Source organism: Lates calcarifer, linkage group LG11 (genome assembly GCF_001640805.2).
Source record: "Lates calcarifer isolate ASB-BC8 linkage group LG11, TLL_Latcal_v3, whole genome shotgun sequence".
Lineage (NCBI taxonomy): Eukaryota > Metazoa > Chordata > Actinopteri > Centropomidae > Lates > Lates calcarifer.
The window spans coordinates 1,120,684-1,146,022 of record NC_066843.1 but is presented as its reverse complement, the minus strand read 5'-3'; the positions used below and the strand labels follow the sequence as shown (position 1 = coordinate 1,146,022).

General features: G+C 43.8%; 3 protein-coding genes across 8 annotated transcripts; 2 read left to right on the top strand and 1 right to left on the bottom strand.

Annotated features, from left to right (window-relative positions):
• The first annotated feature begins 196 nt into the window (after positions 1–196).
• Positions 197–6,335, top strand: arl6ip1 (ADP-ribosylation factor-like 6 interacting protein 1). Its single transcript, XM_018668646.2, has 6 exons — positions 197–364; positions 1,360–1,493; positions 2,082–2,201; positions 3,866–3,983; positions 4,392–4,476; positions 5,329–6,335. Exons 1-6 carry the CDS (start codon positions 329–331, stop codon positions 5,445–5,447), a joined length of 612 nt encoding a protein of 203 aa, XP_018524162.1. The 5' UTR covers positions 197–328; the 3' UTR covers positions 5,448–6,335.
• On the bottom strand, positions 6,202–10,617 carry LOC108878183 (uncharacterized). 4 transcript variants are annotated; one of them, XM_018668600.2, is made up of 6 exons: positions 10,289–10,617; positions 8,535–8,570; positions 8,093–8,257; positions 7,838–8,005; positions 7,550–7,742; positions 6,202–6,937 (listed from the first exon to the last, which is right to left on the bottom strand). In XM_018668600.2, exons 3-6 carry the CDS (start codon positions 8,240–8,242, stop codon positions 6,825–6,827), a joined length of 624 nt encoding a protein of 207 aa, XP_018524116.1. In that variant the 5' UTR covers positions 8,243–8,257; positions 8,535–8,570; positions 10,289–10,617; the 3' UTR covers positions 6,202–6,824. The 4 variants fall into 4 exon arrangements, with proteins under 4 accessions (XP_018524116.1, XP_018524139.1, XP_018524150.1 ...); XM_018668623.2 differs by lacking the exon at positions 10,289–10,617 and adding an exon at positions 9,329–9,419; XM_018668634.2 differs by lacking the exon at positions 10,289–10,617 and adding an exon at positions 9,329–9,417 and having other exon boundaries at positions 8,479–8,617.
• fus (FUS RNA binding protein) lies at positions 9,363–21,413 on the top strand. Of its 3 annotated transcripts, none has more exons than XM_018668588.2 (15): positions 9,363–9,505; positions 10,779–10,803; positions 10,901–11,085; positions 11,172–11,349; positions 11,453–11,676; positions 11,837–12,041; positions 14,541–14,575; positions 16,992–17,033; positions 17,478–17,587; positions 17,675–17,804; positions 17,917–18,015; positions 18,111–18,234; positions 18,435–18,532; positions 18,852–18,984; positions 19,271–20,649. In XM_018668588.2, exons 1-15 carry the CDS (start codon positions 9,493–9,495, stop codon positions 19,308–19,310), a joined length of 1,641 nt encoding a protein of 546 aa, XP_018524104.1. In that variant the 5' UTR covers positions 9,363–9,492; the 3' UTR covers positions 19,311–20,649. The 3 variants fall into 3 exon arrangements, with proteins under 3 accessions (XP_018524104.1, XP_018524096.1, XP_050929748.1); XM_018668580.2 differs by having other exon boundaries at positions 11,450–11,676; XM_051073791.1 differs by lacking the exons at positions 18,852–18,984; positions 19,271–20,649 and adding an exon at positions 21,279–21,413 and having other exon boundaries at positions 11,450–11,676.
• Positions 21,414–25,339: the final 3,926 nt, after the last annotated feature.

Genomic DNA, 25,339 nt, shown 5'->3' with positions numbered 1-25,339 from the left:
AGATTAAAAAGAAGTTGAAAAAGAATATCTGCAGTCTTTTCAAGGTTCACCTTACTTTGATAGAGACTGCACCTCTGTGGCAAAGAACAGAACTGCAGTTTCATCCTCTTGTGAAATATTGTTCAAGGATCAGACTACATTTCCCAGAATGCCGCTGTCTGGCTTTGACGCAAATTTCGAGATAAAAACATCCTGCCAGAGCTCGACCGTTAGTGACGCTGAGGCCAGTGGAGGAAGTGTGTGTTCCGCTGCTGCTCTGCGGGTCGTTTCTCTGCTAAATACACAGAAATAAAATTAAAAAAATCTAATTGACGGTGATTTAGTAACGATGGCTGAAGGCGACAACAAAAGTGCAAACATGCTTGTGAGTATAAACCAGATTTTCGTTTGTAGTGAATTTAAAGGCTTTCGTGGCTTGTGGGTGTGTTTATAACCGCGTTGTTAGCATAAACTGCTCTTGCTAATCTGGTGGCGTTCAAACAGCCGATGATGGCATCGGTTATAGATTCAGTTAAAGTGAACATTGCACCTCCACGTAGCGAGCAGCCTAACCAGATATCAGGCGTCATTATTTGACCGCTTATCAGAACATCCGTCCAAGTGCCGCCGCTGCGGTTTTGACGGTGACCGCAGCAAACAGCAGCTAGCCTGTTAGCTAGCTGGTGTAATACGCTTTACCCCGTTAGCTTCAGCAGAGACGTTTCCCTTTATAACCTCGCTAACGGGCGATAACGAGAACAGCTTCAGCTGCTGTATCTAATCTCAAAAAACCTGACGACATGTGTGGAGGACCCTGATCCTCTGGTGTTTGCTGGATGAGGATATTTACTGCACAGTCATGTTAACGGTGGAAAAAGCCGTCACCGCCTCCCTGCTAATGGTTAAAAGCCACACACACAAGAACATGATTTTAGACTTCAATAAACAGGGATTTTCTACATTTCTAACCCATTACTTTATTACAGGCAAAACCAGTTAGTTTCCCTGAACACCCATCATCGAAATAATGACTCCCAGGTCGAAGTCTGGTAGAATAAAGCTACTTTTAAGGTCGAGTTAAACCGAGAGACTGTAAATACGGTGTTTTTACCATCAAAGACGTCTTTAAATGTGTGCTTTTACACATACATGTTTTCAATATTAACTTCTAAATGTTTGAAGGTGTTTGTGGTATACAGTTAAAGGATAAAGTTGAATAATTTAATGTTGCATACCTCAGGACAAACTCCTGTCCTTGACCTTTTGAAGAGATCCCTGTTGTTGGAAAAAAAATAAATTTTGTCTCTAAGTTTTAAGAACAGGCAGATGAGTATAGTGGTTTTAGTTTGGTGTGTAAAGTGTGTTGAACTCTGTGTTCAGGCTCAGGAAACGGCCCAGCTGGAGGAGCAGCTGCAGGGCTGGGGTGAGGTGATTCTGGCTGGGGATCGTGTCCTGCGCTGGGAGAAGCCCTGGTTCCCTGGAGCCCTGATGGGCGCTACCACCGTGCTCTTCCTGTGAGTTCATTGTGCTGTGTGCTGTGTCACAGGGTTACACACAGCTAGGCGCATAGTTGGCATAGCACACATTTCCTCACTATCAGCAATGAAACAAGACAGGAAGTATCCAGACGAACTGAGCCTCTCCACACTGGTTTAAACTGTAATTCTCAGCTGGATAGAGTTGCCTGAAGAAGGAAACAGTGTAGATTATACCAGACTAGATTTTAATAAATGAGCTCAGGTTGCAACATTCTTTAGTCAGAGTAATTCTTCAATAACATTTTAGGTGAAGAATCCAAAGTAGAGCAGTGTTTTCTGTGGAGGTACTGAAAGCCTTTGTGCCGACACAGTGCATTCCTTTTTTAGATCCTAAATGTACACACCCTGCCTGTTAATCTCTGCTCCGCTCCTCCTGGATGGTTTTCAGTGTGGATGTGCAGGGCTCTCTCAGCAGCATCTAAAGACCACTGTAATAAAATGGAAGTGAATGACAGACCTGCTCTTTAATTTAAGCCTGTTTAATACAAACTGCTCTCACTTCCGTTTCAGCAGCTGCAGGAACAGGTTTCTAACCATGACTAACTGCTTCGTCTTCCTCCTCAGGCTGATTTACTACCTGGACCCATCAGTGCTGACTGGGCTCTCCTGCACCGTCATGTTGCTCTGCCTGGCTGACTACCTGGTGCCCACCCTCGCACCCAGAGTCTTTGGCTCCAATAAATGGTGAGAACAGGAGGATCAAAGTCATTAGTGGGAAAAAATAAATGGGGGTTTCCATTACAGGCTCACTTCCTGTCTTTAAGAATATGCCTCTGCTTCTAGTAGCCAATGAATCTGACATTGCTGCCTGTTTAATATACCTCTCACTGGGTCGTCATTGTTCTGATTTTAAAAGTGGAAAATTTGAGCTCTGAGATGTAAAATAACAAACCCTGCTTGTGCAAGATGCAGGTCAGTTGAAATGACCTATTTGTCTGGAGTCCAGCAGCTGCAGTCCAATCAGATCTTAGGAGGTGTTTGGAAATCTGAGTTTGCAGGATTTCAGCAGGTTTTGCTCGGCCAGGAAATAACAGAGTAACACTCAGAGTTAAAGACATGTATACCTGAAGATTCACAGTCTTTGATTGGAAACCAGACTGAAAACCAACAAGAACAAACTATAGAGAACAAAGTGTTGACTTCAGATGCTGTAAATGAAGCTGAGGCCTGAACCAGGACTTTGTTCTTTTGCTTTCTTGTTGTAGCAGAGTTCAAAGCTGGTGGTAGTGGTATTAAACAGGAACTAAATGATCCGTTAAAGACTTGTTTAAAAGCCAAAGGGCCATTTCAATGTCACTTTGGAGGTTAGGGGAGTTCTGTCTGACTTCTCTTTGCCATACTTAATATAACAGCCTGAACACTGTCACCTGAAACCGGCCCTATAGGTGTCCAACCACTTCATGGAGCTTTGACATTACACAGTGCTAACAGCAGCCCCTTGACTCAGCTGTGTGTGTTTGATGCTGAGAACCAGACACCCAGGACAGGATAGAGTAACAGCCTGCAGCTGGCACAGTGTGTTGGGACGCCTGTTGCCCAGCAGACGCCTTCAGCCTCAGTATATAACCCTGCCTCAGCAGAGCACGGCCTGCACTCTTTAGCTCTGCTGCACATTCCTCAGGCAGCAGCAGGCATTCTGGGTGTGTTCAGCAAGAAGCAGCACTGACTGTTATTGAGATAAAGAGCCAAGTGTTTTGTGTGCTACAGTTTTTAATGCAGCCCCTGATCTGTGGAGTCTGATCAGGATTCTTTGAGATGAGAGCATGAAGCTCAGGCTGCAGTTCACTCTGAGACTCCTGCAGAGTCGGACACATACATGAAGTGTCTGTATCGGAGCCTTCAGAGTCTGGTCACGGTTGTTGTTTGGCTTCTTTACAACAAGGACTGAAATAGGGAACGATGGCTAAGCAGAAAATGAAGCCCCCCCCCTCCTCCTTCCTCTAGTCAAGGTGGTCATCTCTGCTTCTTTACAGATCTGTGGGGTTTTATTGTCAGAGGATGAATCCTAACCACACAACTTAATAATATTTTGGTGATGACTTAAATTACATTAATTATCAAAATAGTAGGCGGTTCCTTTTGTCTGTCTGATGATCTCCGCTCTAACAGAGGTTACACTCTGTGAACTATCTGATGAAATCTGGGGATTTCTTTTCTTTGGGCACATTAGGAAATAAATGAATGCAACAGCTCCATCTGTGCAGTCAGGGAACTGTGAAGTTCCTGCAAATATCTGCAGCATGTCACATGTTTTTTGTTTTTTCCCTCTGGTGTAGAAGAGCTGTTCAGTCCAGATCTCAGTGAGTTTAGTCTTTGTAATCTCACCCTGGTCCTCTGCTCGTGTGCAGGACCACCGAGCAGCAGCAGCGTTTCCATGAGATCTGCGGTAACCTGGTGAAGACCCAGCGTCGCATGGTGGGCTGGTGGAAACGTCTCTGCGCCCTGAAGGAGGAGAAACCCAAAATGGTACGTTTAAAATGTCACATCCAATCTGAGCTCTAACACACAGACAAACTGCATTATCTGACCATTAGCTGCTGTAGACGTTAACCTGAGAGCTGTGTGCTCTGAAGCACTGGCTGCAGAGCTGCAGTAGATGGACCCTCATGTGCTCGTTACAATGGTGAGCTTTCTCTGTGCTCCAGATAAAAATACCCTCAGCTGATTTGGCTTTACTGCTCCACTTAGCAGACTTCAAACTGGGTTACAGGCTGTGTTAACCACCCAGCATGTCTTAACACTGTCTGACTCTCCTTTAAATCACATTCTCAGTCAGTGACTGCTGTGTTGGTTCCTGTAGTATAACAGCATGTCATTGATGCTCTGCCTGCTGTTAGTGTGTTGACTGTAACGTGACCTCCCTCCTCTCCACAGTACTTTGCCTCAGTGATCAGCAGCCTGCTCACAGTGGCCTGGATCGGACAGCAGGTGCACAACCTGTTCCTCACCTACCTGATAGGTGAGTGTATGACATCCTCAAGTAACCGAAGCCTTTTATCTTCATCCTCCTCCTGCACCGATGAAGGACTCCAGTTTCCTCGTCACCATTGTTAAAACCACTGACGTCGTTGTTGAACTGTGGCTGCCGGGGTGAGCCGCACACGTGACCTGACAGAAACAGGAAGTGATGTCTGTAGTCACATGAGCTCTGCCCATCATCACCAGGCTTCCTGGTACTGTGAGTCAGAAGTAGAGTAATAATGTGGATCAATACGTGGGTCCCTGACAGCAGACTGTTACAGGAGCAGCAGTAACATCTGTTATTAACAGCAGCTCTGCAGCATGTAGGAAGGAAGTATGCTTGAATAGCAGTGAAACTGAATTCCTCATCAGCTCGACTGAGTTTTAAAATGAACAGAGGACAAACAGTCACAGAGTTCCAGCTGCACAGCAGCGCCTCGGGGAGAGTGAGGGCTGGTGTATCAGCCGGTCTGTCGGCTGTGAGGGAGCCAGTCATCAGTTATGTAAGCTGAGACATGTCAGGTATTCATCTGAGGGGAAGACGATGCAGCAGAGATGACTTCAGAGTGTATGACTCACTATTCTTTATTTTAATCTGATTATGATGCAGCGTCCATCATTCATCAGTTGCCTAGCAGCAGCCACCACTTTAACACCAAGCTTATCATGTTCAGCTTCCTGTGTCAAACACAAGATCTCACAAGTTTGTTTTAAAGGCAGAAAGTTCAGGTCCCTCTGCAGGCTGTGATGTTGGTGAAAGACACAGTTAAAGTACAGAATTCAAACCCTGTGGTTCCTCTAAGTCTAACACCTTCATATTTGACCTCATGTTTGTTTGTGTCTCCCTCAGTGAGCTTCCTGCTGCTGCTGCCCGGCCTGAACCAGCACGGCATCATCACCAAGTACGCCGGCATGGCCAAGAGGGAGATCAACAAACTGCTCAAACAGAAGGAGAAGAAGAACGAGTAGAGGAACGTGTGGACGAAGAGGGGAATCCCTGAAAGATGAACCACGACATATAAAATGGAAGGTGGAAGGAAGTTGTTTTTAAGTGAAAGGTGAAAGAGTGAAGAGCCTCCTGCTTCCTCAGTCTCACACAGAGCAAGACACTGATGATGATGGTTTTTTTTTTCACATTGGATAAGTTTCATTTCTCCCTCACAACTCGACATTTCATCCACATCACACACTTCATTCTTCCCTTTTTGAATTTACAAATGCATGCAGCCTCCACATGAAGGTTCTGATATCATCACAAGTCCTCACTCACACACACACACACACACACACACACACACAGCACGTGCACAGTCACATACACAGAGCTCAGATCGCCCCTCTGTTTCTTGGTTTGTGTGCTGCGTTTGATGTCAGTAATGCTTTGAAGCCATTCCCTCTTAGACACAGTGACTACTGAGCAGTTTGTAGCATTACTGCCTCATTCTCAGCCTCTGATTCCTTCTTGTCACATGACAGCAGCTCATCAAAGTAGATTTTTTGCTTACTCTGCTTTGGTTGTGTTTAAACATAGTGCTGAAAACAGAACTGGATTAAAGGCAGAGCTCATCAGGAGTGAAACTGTTTGTAGATACAAGCCTACTGCTGAACCGCTGCTAGCTGGACTCTGTGGTCTATTAGCTCTTATATAACCCTGCAGTGTGTAACTGTTGTGGGGTGTTTGTGTAAATAGGCCTATCCCTCACTCTGTTCCTGTTAGTCATCCTTTTCTCTCTCTGTTATTTATGTGTTCTTTCCTCCTCCGTCTCCTCCTGGTCTCATCACTGTCTTTCAACTCATTTCATTATTTGTCTTTATTGGAAATCTTTATGACAATGAATAAAGTTTGATTTAAATGAATTTCTACTGGCCTGTGTTTATTCTCTTCACAAGCTGAGGTGCTGAAATGAAAGATGGAGCTGATGGTGGAAGGACTGTCGTACGTCTACATTTAAAACCAGTGGATAGATGTTTTATATAAGACTAAGACTCCGTGACTGTGGAGTGAGGACATTTCACTCTGCAAACAGAGTTATGTGCTGTTACTTCAATAAACAGATGAAGTGTTTCCCTCCAGGCCTGTTCTGTTTTTAAACATCTCAGAGGAGACACGTCTCACTGAGGATTCATTGTACTCCGCTTCATTCCTCACACACCCTGCTGTATGGAAAACCACAGAGTTGTATGATGTGAGAAATGAGATGATCAGGGAATATCATGAGTGAGCTGCTGTCCTGCTCCTCCACATTCACTACAACCATCAACTTTAAAAGCTTCAACAAACCAGAGGAGAGTCCTGGAGGAGGCAGGTTTTAATGGAGGGCTGCTTCCTGTCAGTAAGTTGTAATGTCAGTAGAGTCTGAGTGCAGAGCAGTCTGTCTCCCAGCGCCTCGCTGCCCACAGCGGCTCGTCTCTGATCTGTCTGCTGGGCTTCTCTGGACCAGCTGTCTGTTTCTGTTCACCTGCACACACACACACCACACACACACCACACCACCACACCACCACACACACACCACACCACACACACAGGTCCAATCTGTTACAACACACAAACACAACTTTATACGATGAAATGAGCAGACTGGAGTGTGTGTTTATGGACAAACCAGCAAATTAAAACACATTAAAGCTCAAGGTGCTTCATCACAAACTCATAAATAAATAGAATATTTCTATAAATCAGAACCTGCTCATTGATTTACCTGTAATAACCTGATATATCACAGTAAACATCCTTTGCAAAAACAAATAAATAAATCAATACCATGTGAATTTGGATGAGTGAAAACATTTGAGGCTAAAATATTACATATATATATTTCCTTATCAAGACCTCTGAATAAAGCCTTCAGCCTGTTTTATCATTTATTACATTTTAATGATTTAAATATTAAATATCTGCTGTATCAGTGTTGTGGTGTGTCAGAGAATAATCAGTGTTTGCTGCCCTCTGGTGGTCAGAGTCATGAACTGCAACACTCCATTTAAATTAGCTGCTATACAAAATCCCTCCAACTGATAAATGATCAACATATCAAACCGTTCTGGTTATGGCGTCACTCAGTCTCTACCTGTCAGTATGTTGTGTTGGTGCCACTGTGTCGGTCTGCCTCCGGCCAGCTGTGTCGAGCCGTCAGTTACCGGGGGGGTGTGCTCCAGTCTGTAGGTGGTCCAGTACTCAGACGGATCCTGTGGGTTGGTGATCTCTCTGACCGCCTGACCGCTGCGATATCGAGCCCAGTTTTCAGCCGTGGGGTCAGTTCTCTGGAGGAAGACAGGGCAGTTTATTTAAGATTCCAGGAAACACCAGAAACTAACGGTGCAGATATTTTAGATTAGTGATTGTGTCGGCAGTTTACTGGAGTAATGTGCTGTGGCCTGTGGACGTCTTTAGTGTGTGACAGCTGTGGACACTGCAGGGCTGTGACGTTGCTCAGATCCAGACAGTTGTGATGCTGTGAGGGGAAACCGGGGTCTCTCAGGTGGAAGATGAGAGGACGTCCGTCAGCCGACAGGCCAGAATAACTCTGACAGAGAGGACAGACGGGAGACGTGACTGAGGCACACTGAGCCATACGGCGGTTCACTGATGTATAGATGTGATGTGGACTGACCTGGGTGTGGGTAGTGGTGTAGCAGGGTGCTGTGTCGCCCAGGGTTAAGGTGCTCTGATGCAGATGTCTCGGTCTGTAGGTCTTTGTTTTACTGTGACGACGCCGACCACAGAGGGTCAAACTCTGGTCACCGTTCATCAGACTGTACATGTCGTCTCGTCCTCACTGCAGAAGGAAAACCAGAAACTAGCATCAGTCACAGCTCTGTGGAGACTGCAGTTAAAATGTTCCTGGTTTGATTAAATCACTGCTGGGAAACAGTGATTTAAACATCCTCTCCTCATGTAACACAACGAATCACAGGAGGAAATACAGTGACTGTGGTTTATAATCAACACAGAGCTCAGAATAAATCCCAGAAATCAGGGAAAAAAATAAATCCTCACATGGAAACAAAGAAATGAGTTCAGTCCTCTTCATCATGTGTTCTGTTGTTACCTACCTGAGATAAGTTCAGGCTGCTTCTGTGGAAACTTTGCTGTCATGGTGATGAGAAAACAAGAAAACTGCAGGTGAATCTCTGCCCTGTCATTTCAAACATGAACAGGAGAAATGAGTCTAAGTGTGTTGGACAAACTACAAACTTCCATTTACACACCAGGTTTTAAATCACCTCTGAAAACACAGTTACTGAAAGCACTCCCTCTGATGATGTGTTCATTACTGTCGTTTTTAACAGCTTTATTTAATTACAGTAAATGTGTCTTCATGTGTATTTACGTCTATACAGGTTGGTTTATGTGTAACGTATGTTTTATGTTTTGTTTATTCATTTTGTCCTGGTAAAGCACAGTGTAATGTTTTAAGTGCTGTAGAAATAAACTTTTTCAAATATTATCATTATTATAAAGTGTTTATAGAAGACTGTTGTATTGGACCACATTATTGTAGCACGTAATAAAGTGGAAACAGGGTATATAACCCAGATATCACACATACATGCATAGTTTTATAAAAGTAATGAATTCGTTTTAAGTGTAGGTAAACCTCATTGTTTATTGCTTTCTACCTCACTCTATAAATTAACTATCACTATAAACTATTAATTAAAAATGATTATAAATTATTATAATCATTTTAAATGTTATTATGAAATGTACAGCAAACTGCAACTCTATTAGCAAACTGTAATAGTAAAAAAATAGTATATAGAAGATGCTAATTATTTTTGAAACGTTGCTTTAATTTACACTTAATTTTTCTTTTTTATTTCCAGCTATTTATTCAGAGTCATACCCGATGGCGCCCCCTGCGGCCTGAGCAGGAACTGCAGCGGAGAGCCGCGGACAAGACGCCGGTGTTCGTTCATCTTCATCCTCCTCGGTTCAGTCGGTCTGTTAACGACACACCGTTCCACATAACCTGATCACCGTTAACGGCTGCTCACCGGACCGTCGAAAATGGCGTCTAACGGTAAGAAACGCCGCTAAGGTCTGTCTGGTGTTTGGAGGACAGGGACTGTTTAGCTAAAACTAGTGAATATCTTCACCAGGAGGAACCGGGACCGGGGACTAGCTGGGTACAGGACGGTAGTTAGCCGTCAGTTTAAGCTAGCTGCTAATAATATCTGTTGGGTCTTTGTATTTTCCACATATATCTGTCCCGCTGCTAGGAAACCTCACCGGATGGCTAACACCGGCAGTTAGTGTCGTTATAAACCGAGAATGCTCCGGGTTATTTAACGGTTAGCTTGACGGGTTAGCGTGTGCTACTGACCCAGTTCGTGATGGCGGCCCCGCCTCTCTGTGCTCAGCCTGGGGGTCCGGTTCACCGGTCTTTGTCTTTCAGGAAAACAACGTTGTACTGAGCGGTTAAATGCGGCCGCAGGAAGCGGATTTAATCTGACCTGAGATCTGATTTACATTTCAGATTACACAGTGATACTGGTCATCCCGGCGGTTTCTGGCCTGTTTGATAGAAACCACATCACAAACAAACCATCTAATGCTTTTTACCCACGTCAGTACAGTATGAAAATCAGTTTACAGCACAACACAGCAGAGTGTGTTTTAGTTTCTCTCAGTGTGATATTACTGTGATAACACTGAGCACAGTGAAACAGGAGAAATCCACTCCAGGCTGACTGTGGTGTACTCAGCCCTGTGTGTCAGTGTGCTAATGAAGTGCTAACATTAAACCTGATGCACAATGACTGGCGCCTCAGTCAAAGGAGGTTTCAAGCACAAAGAAACTCACATTTGAACTGACATCTGCTGTGAGGGCAGAGCTCAGGGTGCAGGCAGGTGAGAGGGTTCACACCTGAGCTCAGTCCTGTATGTGACTCCTCCTCCACTCCTGCTCTGAGTGGCAGAACCCATCAGCTGTAACACAGCTCACACCTGCAGCTCACACCTGCAGCTCACACCTGCTGACATGACTGGAGCAGTAGAAGTAAAGACATTTAAAATACGTTTCAAACAGAAAACTAAACCGAACAGAGAACAACCTGTTCAATTAAATGACATGTTGTCGCATCTGGTTCCCTTTTAACAACGATGAGCAAATAAGTTAAAAAATGTCAAATACATGACTTTACAGAGCAGCTTTTGTATTGACTGCTCACATAATCATATTACTGGACGTGAAGTTTTCAGGTCAGTTAAATGCATCAGTCCTGTTTGATGAACACTTTTAAAAAGTGCAGTAAAATCAAAAGTCCTGACGCTCTGTTTGGTTTATTCCATAGATTATTCCCAAACGTCGGCCCAGGGGTGAGTAATGTCTGTCTGATTCTTTACCGAATAACAAACTGTAAAAACAGAGCAGAGGCTTTAAACACTCTTTATCTTTGGTGTGTGTCTCCCTCAGCTACGGCTCCTATGGTGGAGGAGGTGGAGGAGGTGGTGGAGGCGGTGGTGCTAACCAGGGCTACGGTCAGTCCTCTGGGCAGAGTTACAGCCAGCAGAGCTACGGAGGCTACAACCAGGGCTCGGACAGCAGCTCTGGCTCCTACAACCAGGGAGGATACAGCAGCTACAGCCAACCCCAGTCAGGTAGACACACTCACCGTCCACAGACACACACTCACACACTCTGAAGCCGCTTCATTTAATTGTGTATCCTGTGTCCGTTCCCTCAGGAGGATACGGCTCTCCACCTCCTAACCAGGGTGGTGGTGGAGGTTATAATCATCCCAGTCAGTCCTACGGCTCTGGAGGCTACAGCAGCAGCAACCAGCCCTCCAACATGAGCTACAACCAGCAGTCATCCTTCTCTGGTTACAGCCAGCAGCAGCCTCCACCTTCATCCTCTGCAGGGTGAGACACCACCAGCTTCTTCTTCTCTGCTTTTAATTCAGCAGCAGTTTGTGTCTCAGCAGCTGTCCAGCTCTTTACACCATCCTCTCCTCACCTTCAGCAGCTATGAAGGAAACCCGCAGGCCCCCGGTTATAACCAGCCGCCGAGCGGTGGGCAGAGCGGAGGAGGTTATGGGAGCAGTGGAGGTCAGTCTGGTGGATACGGCGGCAGCGGGAGCCACCAGCAACCATCCCAACACGGAGGAGGTCACTACAACCAGCCCCCGAGCTACAGCTCCCCTCCTCCACAGAGCTACAGTCAGCAGAGCCAGTACAGCCAGGGCGGAGGTGAGGAGAGGTTTACTTTAACGTGGTCTCATCAGGACCTGCAGGGACGAGCACGAGAGATCACAGCTCAGGAGAATCTTTGTAAAAACCGTGGCGACGTTCAGAAAGTGTGTCAGCCTCTAAAATAGAAAACTCTGCTCTGGTCTCATCCGTCTCTCAGGATACGGAGATGACAGCCCACCGATGAGCGGAGGAGGAGGCGGAGGGTACGGCGGTCCTGACGGGGGTTACGGAGGTCAGGACGGCCGCGGTGGCAGGGGCCGCGGGGGTGGATTTGGAGGTCGTGGCGGTGGCGGCGGCGGTGGATACGATCGCGGTTTTGACCGAGGTGGGCGGGGTGGACCAAGAGGAAGAGGAGGCATGGGGTAAGTGTTTAAACACCATGCAGTGCCCATGTTATCAGTCGTGTCCCATGTCTCCTGGACTCATGAGAGCTCAGTGATGCATGAATCAGACAGGGGGAACTGCTCCACGGTTGTAGCTACATGCTAAAGCTAATACAGGTGTGTGCTGATGTGTCAGAGGTGAAGGTATACATGTTGGACAGCACCTTCCTGAGTCCAACTACACACACAGTCAGTGCTGCCACTCTGGGTGTCACAGAAGATCAGTTCTGATCCATCACCAGAAAGAAGCAGAGCTAGTTTTAATATGAAACCCTGCTGCTGAGACTGAGGCAGAGACCATGTGGCAGACATTTTGATGATAAATGCTAACAGTGTGACTCCTCTGAGCTAACATGGTGATCGCTGCACACATGTACACAACAGCAGCAGAGAAACACAGTCCATGTGTCCAGAACACTGTTTAAAGTGACACAGACCTGTTTCTTACTGCAGGTGTTCATTTTACCTTTGGTAGTAAAGGACTGATCCACCCTGACAGAACGATATCATCATGATACGATATCACTTCAAGTCAGTTTACAACCATCTGATTGATCATTATACACCACTTTAGATTTCTAACTCTGCCCTGTTTAATGAGGGAAGATGAAACGACGCTGTGTCAGAGCTCAACACACAGGCTGAGCTGACATCAGATCAGAAACACGGTTTGGAGTTTTCTCTGCTCATTAAGCTCAGGTCTGGTTAAGATATATATAGAAATATAAACTCTTATCAGTAAGACTGGATCCCTGAAGGAACCAGGATCAGAGTCACTGTGTTGGGTCCAGCACTGACTGAGTCCCTCAGTGATTCAGTGATTCTTTACACACAACAACAAACTGCTACAAACACAAAGATTTTAACAGTACCAGTAAACTCTATCTTAACTATCTGATGGTGGTTTTTCATGGTGATGTGTTCACTGTCACCTGTGCAGCAGCTCTGTGTTACAGCACATGGTACGTCTGCTGGCTGTGTGACAGTCCAGAGAGGAGCTGGGTGCTCTCTCCTGCTTCAACCACAAAATACCTTTCACTCCATCATTACAGCAGAGCATCAAAGTCAGATCATAGACAACAACAACTGAATCTACGTGTTAAACGAAGCATCAAACACAGGTGGAGAATTGATTTGCGGTGCCTTTTTAAACATAAATATATCTGTGAAGATTATGGCCTTGGTTAAACCCAGTAAATGATAGAGGACAGGACAAAGATTAGAACAAGAACATCATCAGTGAATCAGTGAACCTGGTTTATCTGGTAAGTTAATGTTTTTCTTACAGAGGCTGAACAGTATGTCTCGTACCTCTCTGTAACCCCAGAATGTTGGTGATGAACTCTTAGACGAATTAGTTTTCCATTTCATTGTGTGTTTTCTCATACTCTCATACTCTCACTGTGGACTATATTTAAATCTCTGTCCTCATTACAGTGTTCTGAGCTCAGTCTCCTTTAGTTAAACAGGTAACACTGTTCTCTGGTCAGCTCTTGGTTTAAGATCTGAGAATGAAGGAACATGTACATGTGAGTAACAGAAGCACCTGTGGTTTTTATATCAGACCTGAGATCCTGGTGAACTGAAGTGTTGAAATGTAAAGACAGAAGCATAACAGCTATATGATATATTAGATTTTTGCTCTGTGCATTGAATATTGTATAAAACTCAGCTAACCTCTACACGCTGTGAAGCCAATATAGTGTGTTCCCACTTCAACAGTGTTTTTGTCTGCAGGAATTTGCCAGTATGTGTATAAAACTTGGCTTTGACTCTGCCCACACACTAACACACCACAGGACATTGCCATCACCTGCCTCTCTCACCTGTTACCACCTCCCTCCCAACCAGCCCTGACAGATTACTGTGTCATACTCTGCTTTAATCAATCTTTGAATCTTCTCCTAGGCTTTTACCTTCTCTCCAGGCTGGCTTTCTGCTCTTAAGCCATCATTTGGGAAAAATGCAAAATGGGGGGAAGTCCGACAGCTAATTGTCTTCCTGTAGTTGGAGGAAAGAATAATTAAAAACAGGAATAATTTGGGTGGTTGTGATAAAAGCATCAAGGGTTTTGTAAAGAGTAAAGGTTGTCTGAGACCTAAAGAAACACCCAACACCAATCCAGGGCTCAGAGGTGTTAATGTTTGGGTTGGTTAATTGACACAAAACCAAGTTGTTTGATGAAACAAAATGGGAACAAACAAGTTACTGAAAGACTTGGTAGAAATTTTGGGTATAAAAGACAAATTTCAGTTGCTTTTGAACAAATACAGACAAGGTCTTTAAAGTGGCCTCTTGTCCTCGGGGTAAACTCAGGAGACCGTGAACAGAGATTGAGTTGGGGTTCATAAGGACAAGTGGCAAACGAAGAGGGGTGGGTTTAATGAAGAGACTGAGAGTGAAGGTACAACCCAATGAGAGAAACCGCTGTCAGCACCAGCCTTCAGTACGTGTCGTTTCTCTCTTCCTCTTCATCAGAATGGGCGATCGTGGAGGATTCAATAAGTTTGGTGGTAAGTGACAAAAAAACAACAAAAAAACATGTGAGCAAAAAGATCTGTTGAGTTTGAAGAGTCAAAGCTAAAGGGAGGGGAGGGGTCAGAGGTCAAACTGAGCACAAAGAGGGACTTTAACTGATTATTGTAGGAGGTGCAAACACATGCAGAGAAAAAGTTCACTCCAGCTGGAAGAACATAAACATGTCAGTGCAGGTTAGAGGCCTGAGGTACTGCAGCTCTTACTCAGCAGAGGGAGATGTGTGGTAACATAATGACTGCAGATCTTCTGTATCTTTGCATCTTTGGAGTTGGAGTTTGATGTTTGAATTCGATGCATGGGTGTTCAGAGCTTTTTGTTTGAGTAATTAAACCTGAAGTGTTTGACGGGGCGCTGCGTCACAAACAAAAGACGTAAGATAAGAACAGTATCAGCAGCCTGGATCACACAAACACCACCTGGGGAAATACCCTGTGATTCAGGCTTCACAAACAGGATGCTGCCTGTGTATCAAACATCAGCTGATGAAATAATATTTATGTTATTAAGCTTGGATTGAAATGCCCAGCACCAGAGCAGATGTAAAACCTGCAGAGGGAAGTTTCAGTTCTACTGTTAAAAGATGAGTGAAACTGGTTTTATCACACACCTATGGAATGTGACCAGGTACCAGTAACTTGAGACAGTACTGGGTGTTTCATGTGTGAAAGGAAAGTTTGTGGTTTGTCAACAACCTGATGATCAATTCAGAACAATAGAGCAACTGTTATCAAGTTTTATCATGTGACTCAGTCTATTGTATCAGTAAACCAAATCCAAAGGTGGTTAATCACACATTTGGCTTCATTTCAAAGATTATATGTTATAGATTTACTGTTTGTGACTGAAGGTGTAATCTCTAATCTTTGATGGGGACGCTGACGCCACTCAACTGGAAGTTACTTTTTTAATATGTGTGTAGTTTTTAATCATAATTATAAACAGCAGAGACGATGTAACGGCACTAGTGTTGAGAGATTCTCAGTACTTCACCTGATCTCAATCAATAACATAAATATCCCAAAAACCTACAACAAAACACTGAAATGAAGACATGTTGCCAAAGAGGAAAAACACATTAGAGCAGTGATTTGCTGCTGTTTATGTGCCATTGTAATCTATACCCAGAATGACATTCTTAACATTTTAAAAGTACAGGCAAATTAATAAGAAAACTCTCTGTTATACATGAACTGCTTTAACCAATCAGTCAGTCCCAAGTGGAAATAAGATTTGAAAACTGGGGCGGTTCAACTAAACTGAAACCTCCTCAGTCCTGGTGACCTGGCACAGTCATGGAAAAAGTTCAAAGTCTTTGTAAACAAGTCGTCTAATGTTTGAGTCGAGACTCGAGCTGTGTGGTCAGGTTCCTGAGGGACATTCTTCAAAGTAAAGAACCAGTGGTTCTGTGTTGCTGTGAAAAAGGTTTCTCCTGGTTTCTCTGGTTGAAACGTGTCGATGTGACGGGTATAGCTCTGGTTTCTGATCAAAGTGAAGGAAGATTTTATCCAGTTCCAGAAGCTGTGGTAAACGAAGCTGCCAGTGACGCAGCAGTCCATCTTCAAAAAGGTGACGGGACTAAACCCACCAGACTGTCGAAGGTGTTTCTGTTCATCTCTGAAAACTCAAACAGTAGAGTTTGGTTTTATGAATGGGTAACTGTACTGAATCCTCTCAGAAAGAGAAAACACCGTGTTCTTATTCCCAAGAGTTTGGGACAATTACCAAGAATCCTCTGTTAAGCTGTGGGAGAACTGAAGGAGACAAAAGACTGAATGAATGTCATGGATCGCTGTGTCAGTACAAACTGAAAAACCAGATGGGGTTTCAATGTGTTGGACTTGGTTCCATGGAAAGGAGTTATAGTATATCAAGAACGCATCAACGCAAATGCACTGACTGATTTAAACATCAAATTCAAGAGCCCGAGTGGCTCTGCACACAGTGTTTGAACAACAAAAACCTGAAACCACTGACATGGTGAAATGCTGTGAGAAGCATCGTGGTTCTTCTGAGGCTTAAATCAACTTGAAGGCAGTGTCTCCATAATGAGGACAGTCCTGTTCTGAACACGTGTTTCCGGGACGATATAAGACGATATGAGCTGCTGATTGTGCTCTGTGCACAGCTGCTGTCAGGTGTGGTAATTATGAAAGACATGATGATATAATGACACGGAAAGACAGGACGGTAAAATGTGCTCCTGGCTGTCCTGGTAAACACCTTAGATCATATCTCCACATGCAGAGTGACCACAGGCGTGATGCTGGTACTCGTGGTGGAAACAAGATGTGAATGAAAGGAATTCCTGATGTGTTTGTATGACTGGTGTTTATGTGTAGTTCAGATAATGTTCCTTTCCACAACTCATATCTGTTTTTTTGTCCTTTCAAGGACCAAGAGAGCCGGGGCATGGACATGGAGGACCCGGATTCAGTAAGTCTTGGTTCAGTTTTTCAAGAACAAATACTTTTTCAGCCAATCATGTGACGTCAGTCGGACAAAACAGCTTTTTGAGTTTAAATATGATGAATACCAACATGACTGGAAAAGCAGTGAAGAAGTGCAGAACATTTACCAGTTAGGTACCTACACTGGTCTCGACAACTGTTGGACATACTTATTTGAACTTTGCCATGGATAGTACTTGTCCAGAGGAGGTGGTTATCTTGGTCGTCCCCTCCCATGAATGACAAATGTCCAAAAGACATGTTGAAAACCTCTGTCACATCTGAGTCAATTTAAATCAATGAATCCAACTTTAAAACCAAGTTAAACTGAGTCTGGAGTTTGATTTGTCTTGTTTGTAGCTCAGAACCTGACCTACACACAGATCTGATTATTGTTCTTTAAACATCTCTTCATGTGTTCCTCCAACAGTGCAGGACCAGGACAACTCTGATAATAACACCATCTTCGTACAAGGCCTGGGAGACGACTACACTGTTGAATCAGTGGCTGATTTCTTTAAGCAGATTGGGATCATCAAGGTAACTCTGCAGTGTTCCCTGTTTGCAGCCAGTCAGTCATTGATTACTGTTGGGTTTAGACTGTTCTCCCCTCTGTCCGTCCTCAAGGTCAACAAGAAAACAGGCCTGCCCATGATCAACCTGTACACAGACAGAGAGACGGGGAAGCTGAAGGGGGAGGCCACAGTTTCCTTTGATGACCCCCCCTCAGCTAAGGCTGCCATCGACTGGTTTGATGGTACAGTGTTTGTCTGTCGGCTCACTGACCTCCTGTAAACGACCTTAGAAACTCAACACTACTTCTTACCTCAGCTCCTCATGACCCTCTGATGTCTGTCTCTTCTCCCCAGGTAAGGACTTCAATGGAAACCCCATCAAGGTGTCCTTTGCCACCCGCAGAGCTGACTTTGGAGGCCGAGGAGGCATGAGGGGGGGTCGTGGACGAGGAGGTGAGTCTTAGATGTCCTGCCTCAAGTTCATTCTCGATCTTTTAACAGCAGTTAGCAGTATCTGAACCGGGTGGGGTTTATTTTCCTCTGTGAAGGTCCGATGGGTCACGGAGGATTCGGGGGAGGCCGAGGTGGAGGTTTCCCTGGAGGCAACGGTGGCAGCGGAGGAGGTGGAGGAGGGGGGCAGCAGAGAGCTGGAGACTGGAAGTGTTCGAACCCGTGAGTCAGGATTCTGTGATTTTCCTTCATCCTACAAATAATCGAAAGGGGAAAACTGATTTCAGAGAAATCTCACCTCTAAATCTGCTTTAACTTCCTGTAAACAGGATTTTATCTCTCCTGGGAAACAGGATATCATCTTCTTCTTAAGTGTTGTATTTATTTATTAAGGACTGCCCTTTGTGCACTTTTCTTCTCAGTAACTGTGGGAACCTGAACTTCTCGTGGCGTAACGAGTGTAACCAGTGTAAGGCTCCTAAACCAGAGGATGCTGGTGGGATGCCTCCGATGGACAGAGGTGAGACTAACCCAGTTTTTATATTGTAAACCTCCTGATATTGAATCTGACACTAGCTTCTCAGGGCATATACATCATGTAGTATGTGCCCTGATCTCTGTGAGTCATCCATAAGAACAGAGCAGCAGTTCAAGCCACTGACTGCAGCTCAGATTCATCTGCAGAGCTTTACAGTAAACACCACACTGTGGAGTCCCAAGAAAACCCTTTAACAGGAAAGAAACTGTTAGAGTGAGGGAACCTGGACAGATGCCACACCTCAGTTAAAGCGACACTAACTGTTTCTCAGCAGTTTATAATTTGCCTGTTCTGCTGTCAGGGGGTTACGGAGGTGAGCGCAGAGGCGGGTTTGATCGAGGCGGCTTCAGGGGCCGAGGCGGCGACCGCGGGGGCTTCAGAGGGGGGCGAGGAGGAGACCGGGGAGGATACGGCCCGGGCAAGATGGACGCCAGGTCAGAGTCACTCAGACAGACAGAAAAAACATCATGTCAGTGTCAAGTTTCTACACATCAGAGGAATAAATGAAGTTCTTCTTCCTACTGAGGATTGTGTTGAGTTTTAAAACAGGAAGTGTCTGTGTAACACTGAGTGCAGGGTTTGACCTAAGAGGAGTATTTCTACGTTATGATTCTGTTATATAAGTGAAGGTTTGGTCGATACCTGAACAGACACACACACACCTGTTGAAGGTTGCTGATTGGTCGGCTGCTGATGGAGTGTGTTTGTTGTTATTTCCAGGGGTGACCGCAGACAGGAGCGACGGGGCCGACCCTACTGAACCCTCCTCCTCCTCCTCCTCCTCCTCCTCCCTCCTCCTCCCTCCCCAGAGAGCAGAGTGTCCCCCTGCCCACACTGAGCCCAGCCCTCACCTCTCTTTTCTAACTCTGTTAAACTTTGATCCTCTTGATTCAATGTGGAGAAAAATGTGACTATCCCTGTTTTTTGTGTTTGCTCTCTCACATGTTTTCCACATCCCTCCGCACTCCTTTCTTCTGCTCTGTGGGGCCTCATTTAGAAAAACTAACTCTGAAATTCCATCTTAAGAAAAAGAACATTTTCTTTTTTTTACACCCAGAGTGTGATTTCTATCAGTCTGCCCGTCAGTCCACTTCATTCATGATAGTGTTTTACCCCCCAGCTCCATCACTGGAAACAGTGTCATCAGTGTTATTATTTATGCTCATGACCTGCTGAACCCACCCGATGGAAACCAATCTGTATTCACAGGAATCATTAAACGTATTGGACTGTAGCCTGTGGCAGACAGAGCTGTCATCCAAGTCAGAGAGTGAAATCAAAGATTATTAAAACTCTGAGCTGCTCAAGATAAAGTTCAATAGATAATTATTATTAATTATCACTGACTTTGACTGATTTGACAGGCTTATTGACCTGGGGGAATAAAAACCTGTCTGATCGCTCGTGTTTTACCTGCAGACGTTTCTGCGTACAGGTGTAGTTTCCAGTGTTACTGTGTGCTCAGGTGAAAGCAGTGAAGTTAATGAGTTATTATAAGTGACTAATTAAAGCCCAGGCTGTTAAACAATCAATCACCCTTTAAGTTAAATCTCACTGTCAGATTAATCTGCAGATTATTTTCTAGATTTATTCTTCAGTTCATAAAATATCAGAAACCTGAGTGAACTGGATTCTCGCTGTTTCCACAAGTGACGTCGACAGAAACACAAAGACACTCAGAGAAATCAGCTGATTCCTGTATCTGACACTCTGGAACATTTTTGGCTTTTTCACCCAAAACAACCCTTTTTAAGGATGAATAGATTAAAAAGCTGACAGATGCTAACGTTGCTCTGTAAAGACTTTAACGTCTGAATATTTTTCTGTCGCTTTGTAAATGAGGCCCCGTATCTCTGCAGGTGTGTTAACATGTCTTTGTTAAAGCAGAACTCCTGTTTGTGTATTTATTATTATTATTAATGAGTTGGTTTTGTATTGTGTGCACGTGTTGGTTTTCAGAAGAAAGTGTTGATAAAACCAAACAATGCAGCCGTGGTTCATTCTCTCTGACTTGTTTTGATCTCAGACGTTTGCTGCTGAGTGTCGGAGCTCAGGTGTGAGAATCTACAGACAGGTGATTAAAGGTTTCCTTTAATCTGCTGCTGATTTTAGTTCTCTTCTTTTAACTGTGACCTAATCTGTGGCAGTGGCACAGTTTCCTTCTCAGCAGCATTTGGCCGATCGGAGGAATTTTCCTTCTGATAAACTGGCTGCCGCGCCTCTTCAGACTTGGCTCACGCTTCAGGTTAAAGATAAAAACTGATTTTAAGTGTTGAAACTTTTCTTGTTGCGACAGTTTCATACACCTCAGACACCTGCTGTTTTACTCCAGACTGTATAAATAAATCTTTTATATCCTGGAGGAAGAAGAAACTGCAGCCACTTTTTCAGTACGACTACATTTCTGCCAGGTCTCATTGAATCATTTGAATAAATAAATGAGGTGTGTGCAGGTGTAATGAGTGTGTACAGGTGAGGCTCTGATAAAGAACCTGACCTACATCCACTTCAGACGAGCCTCTGGATCTCTCCATTAGAACTTTGTTATTGGTCTTAGTTGGAACATCTTCTACATATTTGAGCTCAATCCTTAAACATCAGCCTGTGTGTGTGAACTGTCATTGTACTGATCAGAGCAGAGGCAGGGCTGATTTACTGGAACGTAATCAAACTGCTCATCAGGATAAACTGCACAAAATATCACCTAACATATTTTCACTCGTCCCAGCTTCACTGAGAATAAACCACCTCGTCGTGATCGCAGGAAACCAACATGCAAACACCGACCTTCACACACAGTCTCCATCCTGACGAGCCAGTCCAGATGGTTTCTGCTAGATTTACCTCAGCTGCTGTGGAACCTGAGGACATGAAGGACAAATTAAAATCACAAAGCTCTTGTTGTCTTATTGTGAACTGTTACTCTGAATGAATCAGCTGAAGTCGAGCAAAATTAACAAACAGCTTCTGGTTCTAACTTTTCTCCTGCTTTTATTTGTCCTGTATTTGTAGTAAACTGAACTGAACATGAGTCCAACAAATGTCACGTCAGGCTTCAGGAAGCTGACCTTTTATAGACTAATTAATTGATGCTGTATCTCTAAATATATTCTTAAAACCAGAGCCATCTAACTGGTGTAAACTGTTCTCTGATTCTTTTCTCTCCTGGTCTGAGGATGAATCTCACTGTCACGGTCTCTCAGAGCCGCCTGCACGGCTGCAGTTTACTTTGGACGATGACTCACCAGACTTTGCCTCTGGCTACAAAATTAATAAATTTGTCTAAACAAATTTTTTTTCTTGTTGCAGTGACATAATTTCTCAGTGCTGTGTGGAATTCATCAGCATGACTTTGCACTTCTGCATACCTATAGCCCTGCCTGTGGTTTACCCTGTCACGCTGACATGTCTGAGTGTTTCACTTGAACCTGCAGATCCAGTTTGTCTTCTTCTGTGACTTGTGTGTTCCTGGAAAAATCCTAAACCTATAATACTGCCTCTGGAAAAAAAATACCCTTAACCGCCTATCTGTCTGTTGGCAAAAATAAGTCCCCTCAGATGTCTGTGGAAAATATACATACAGCAGAAGTGAGGACAGGTGTGGATTTAACACAAACTACATGTTTGCCTCCCTGCTGCTTCTCATCATTAGTTAAATGGAGATGAGCTTCAGGTGATTGCAGAGTAAACACACCTGTAGCTGGAGGATCCATCTTTCAGTACGTCCCTGCCTCACAGGTTTTTAAACTTTCAGCTGAGTGTAGAGATCACAGAGGACAGAGTAGACTTATCATCAGACCTCCTCTCTAAATTTAACTCCACATTCTCTTCTCTCTGCCCTAAATGGAAAATAAATACTGATAATCTCACATTGAATCTGTCCTGTATGAGACACACAACATGTTTGAGCTTCAACTGGACAGTTTCTCTGCTATCTTATGCAGGGCTTTATCTGAAGTAGATGAGACGAAAAACGAGCCGTTTTCCGATTTTTGTTTTGGAACAATGAAATCAGAAAATAAAGAACAACACGTATGTTTTAATTTTTGTTTTATGTTAACACAGGGAGATTGAGAAATAAGTTACAATCATTTATATATTTATTTTGCCCCGGAAGTCACCAAATGAACGACAGCCCTAGGATCCTCGTAAGCTAGCACAGAGCTAGCCCAGCTACGGCTATTAAAGCTAACCTGATGAGATGAGATTAGCAAGAAACACCCTGCTATTGAGTCAGCGAAAATAGCTAGCTAAGGTTAGCTTTATTAGCCTTAGCTGGGCAGCACTGTAAAGTACTAACTTACAGGGCAAAATAAAAATAATTTAATGTTTCTGAATTTATTGTTCCAAAATGAAAAACGGGAAAAGGCTCGTCATCTGTTTCTTTTCATGGACCGCTGGGCCATGTGTGTTCTGTTTTGGCTTATTCTGTAAAATAGAAAATGATGTTTGCTTCAACTGTCACAACTTTAACTTGTCACCATTCATTCAACAGTCTCAAGAAACATAAGTTTAGAATAATTTATACAATCTTTATTTCTACATCTACTCCTACTACTCTTTTTAAAGCTGGCCTGATGATATTCTGTACTTATGAAGAAATGAACACACACGTAAACCGTGACATTTGTCCTTCATTCCTTCACAGTGTTTTCTAGTGTTTCTTGTTCCAGAACAATCAGTCTCTGATCAAAGTGTGAGAGCAGCTGAAGCTCCTTTGTTAACAGGTCACGTCACTCCTTCATTTCTCCATCCACCTGTCATTGTAGACGGATGGAGGAGAAAGGTCAAGGCTTCTGTGCGTTTCTTTCATGACTTCATCAGAAAAACTATGGAAGAAGTTTTCTTCTGAGAAACTTCCATGTGACGAGGCTGAAAGTCTCTGTCACGTGGTTTGAGCTTTAAACTCCCACAGTTGGACAGCCTCAGCTGATAACTGTTCTAAAGGATGGGATTTATATCTCTACGTCAGTCACTGATCACTGTTCCTGTTCCTGTTTCTAAGAAAACTTCCATCACTTGTTCAGTGGAAAAATGGTTTCTGAAGTTCAACTGGCCCGCATATAAAACGAGCTAAAAGCTAAAAACTTGGACTTGTATTAAAAAGTGGAAGTCTTCAACTAAACCAGGACTGAAGTGAATGTAATGAGTTACTTCAGTGACCTCTGACCTCGTGTTTTAGTTTTGTCTGGGGGGCTACATGCTGAGATCAGATAAATGAGGCAGCAGCTCGTTACACAGGTCTGAGGAGCAGCTGAGTGAATCCATCCGACTCATCGCTGTCAACAGGACGTTTCTTTACAGGAGGACGTGAATAAAATGTCAGCATCAGATTTTGTGTCAGTGACGGAAAGTTAAAGTCCTGATTTACATCACTGCTCTGACACGTCTGACCTCTGACCTTTATCCTTTCCTCTTTCCTGTTTACTTTGTCATCTGATCTTTATATTTACATGTGACTGACTGGGTGTTTCTTTAACGAGCTCCTCTGCTGCACACAGCAGTTAACATCATTAGATTTACTCTGCGGCTCCATGATGTTTTAACTGAACAAATAAAGACAGAAAACACTGCAGGTCATCACCTCATGTGCCTACATGGTTTATTACATCAAAAGCAATACTGACAGCTGAACCTACTGCTTTTAACAGCACTGCAGTTAGTTCATAACTTTACTCTGCCAGTTAGAATTTTACATTAAACACTACGATTAACCAGTAAAGCACAGTACATTAAACTACTCATTTCAATATAAAGTGCAGCTGTTACTGCTCAAACTGCTGCTACAATGCATCAATAATGAAAACACAATATTGTAAAATATGTGTAAATGTAATGAGTAGTTTCCACTGCTGCAGATCTGACAAAATAAACTCCATGTTAAACAGACAGAAACTGCTCAGAATCAAATGCGACTTGGTTCGTGTGCAGAGGAGCAGGAATGCTGCCAGGTGAGATTTACCTCCTCACTACAGTTTGTTAAAGGTTCACAGTGTTTTACCTGGCGGGGGGCTCCACCCCCTCCTCCACTGTTTTCATTTCAAACAGGAACAACATGAAAACAATAGCTGCTCTTTAAATAAATAAACTCCACCACTGAAGCATTTAAACTGTTTAAACTCCTCAGACTCTTTACTGAAATAAAAGTACCATGATATAAAAATACTCCACTACAGTACTGCATTCTTAATCCTTCCTAAGTACACCACTACTCTCAGTAACGTGTACTGAAAGTATCCAAAGTAAAAGTACTCACTCTGCAGGTGGAGCTGATTTTAACTTCTTTATATTCAATGACATACTTTAGTCCAGTGGTTCCCAACCTAGGGCTCGGGCCCCTCCACAGGGTCACCAGGTAAATCTGAGAGGTCACGAGCTGTTTTCAGTTTTTGGACTCTTTTCTTTTCTTTTGTTTTTTAACATGATATTAGGTGATTAGATAATTAGAGCTCAGACAGCTGAATGTAAATGAAACCACCAGTGATCAGAAATAAACTCTTTCTATGTTTTTATGTGAAATCCAAACCTACAGCCGTCAGATACATGTAATAAACTACAATACATTACATCACAACTACCTAAGTACAGTCCATGAGTAACTGTACTTAGCTTTTTTTTCCTGACATGTCTGATGATGTGAGGTGAAGCAGGTGATTTGTGTTGAGGTATGGGGCGTGTCCTGAACAGGTAACGATTGTCAGAGAGGTACAGAGTGTGTGTTGGAGGGAGGGAGGAGGGGAGAGGAGATTATTTATGCCGGAGCAGATGAGTTGATATGGACTTTCAGTT

Excerpts from the sequence above, each read along its gene's own strand:
- arl6ip1 (XM_018668646.2), top strand. The coding sequence starts at position 329 with ATGGCTGAAGGCGACAACAAAAGTGCAAACATGCTT. Across the intron at positions 3,984-4,391 it reads AGGAGGAGAAACCCAAAATG|TACTTTGCCTCAGTGATCAG; the intron begins GTACGTTTAAAA and ends TCCTCTCCACAG. Across the intron at positions 4,477-5,328 it reads GTTCCTCACCTACCTGATAG|TGAGCTTCCTGCTGCTGCTG; the intron begins GTGAGTGTATGA and ends TGTCTCCCTCAG.
- LOC108878183 (XM_018668600.2), bottom strand. The coding sequence starts at position 8,242 with ATGTACAGTCTGATGAACGGTGACCAGAGTTTGACCCTCTGTGGTCGG. Across the intron at positions 7,743-7,837 it reads GGCCACAGCACATTACTCCA|AGAACTGACCCCACGGCTGA; the intron begins GTAAACTGCCGA and ends GTCTTCCTCCAG. Across the intron at positions 6,938-7,549 it reads CCAACACAACATACTGACAG|GTGAACAGAAACAGACAGCT; the intron begins GTAGAGACTGAG and ends GTGTGTGTGCAG.
- fus (XM_018668580.2), top strand. Across the intron at positions 10,804-10,900 it reads TCCCAAACGTCGGCCCAGGG|CTACGGCTCCTATGGTGGAG; the intron begins GTGAGTAATGTC and ends TGTCTCCCTCAG. Across the intron at positions 11,350-11,449 it reads CCACCTTCATCCTCTGCAGG|CAGCTATGAAGGAAACCCGC; the intron begins GTGAGACACCAC and ends CCTCACCTTCAG.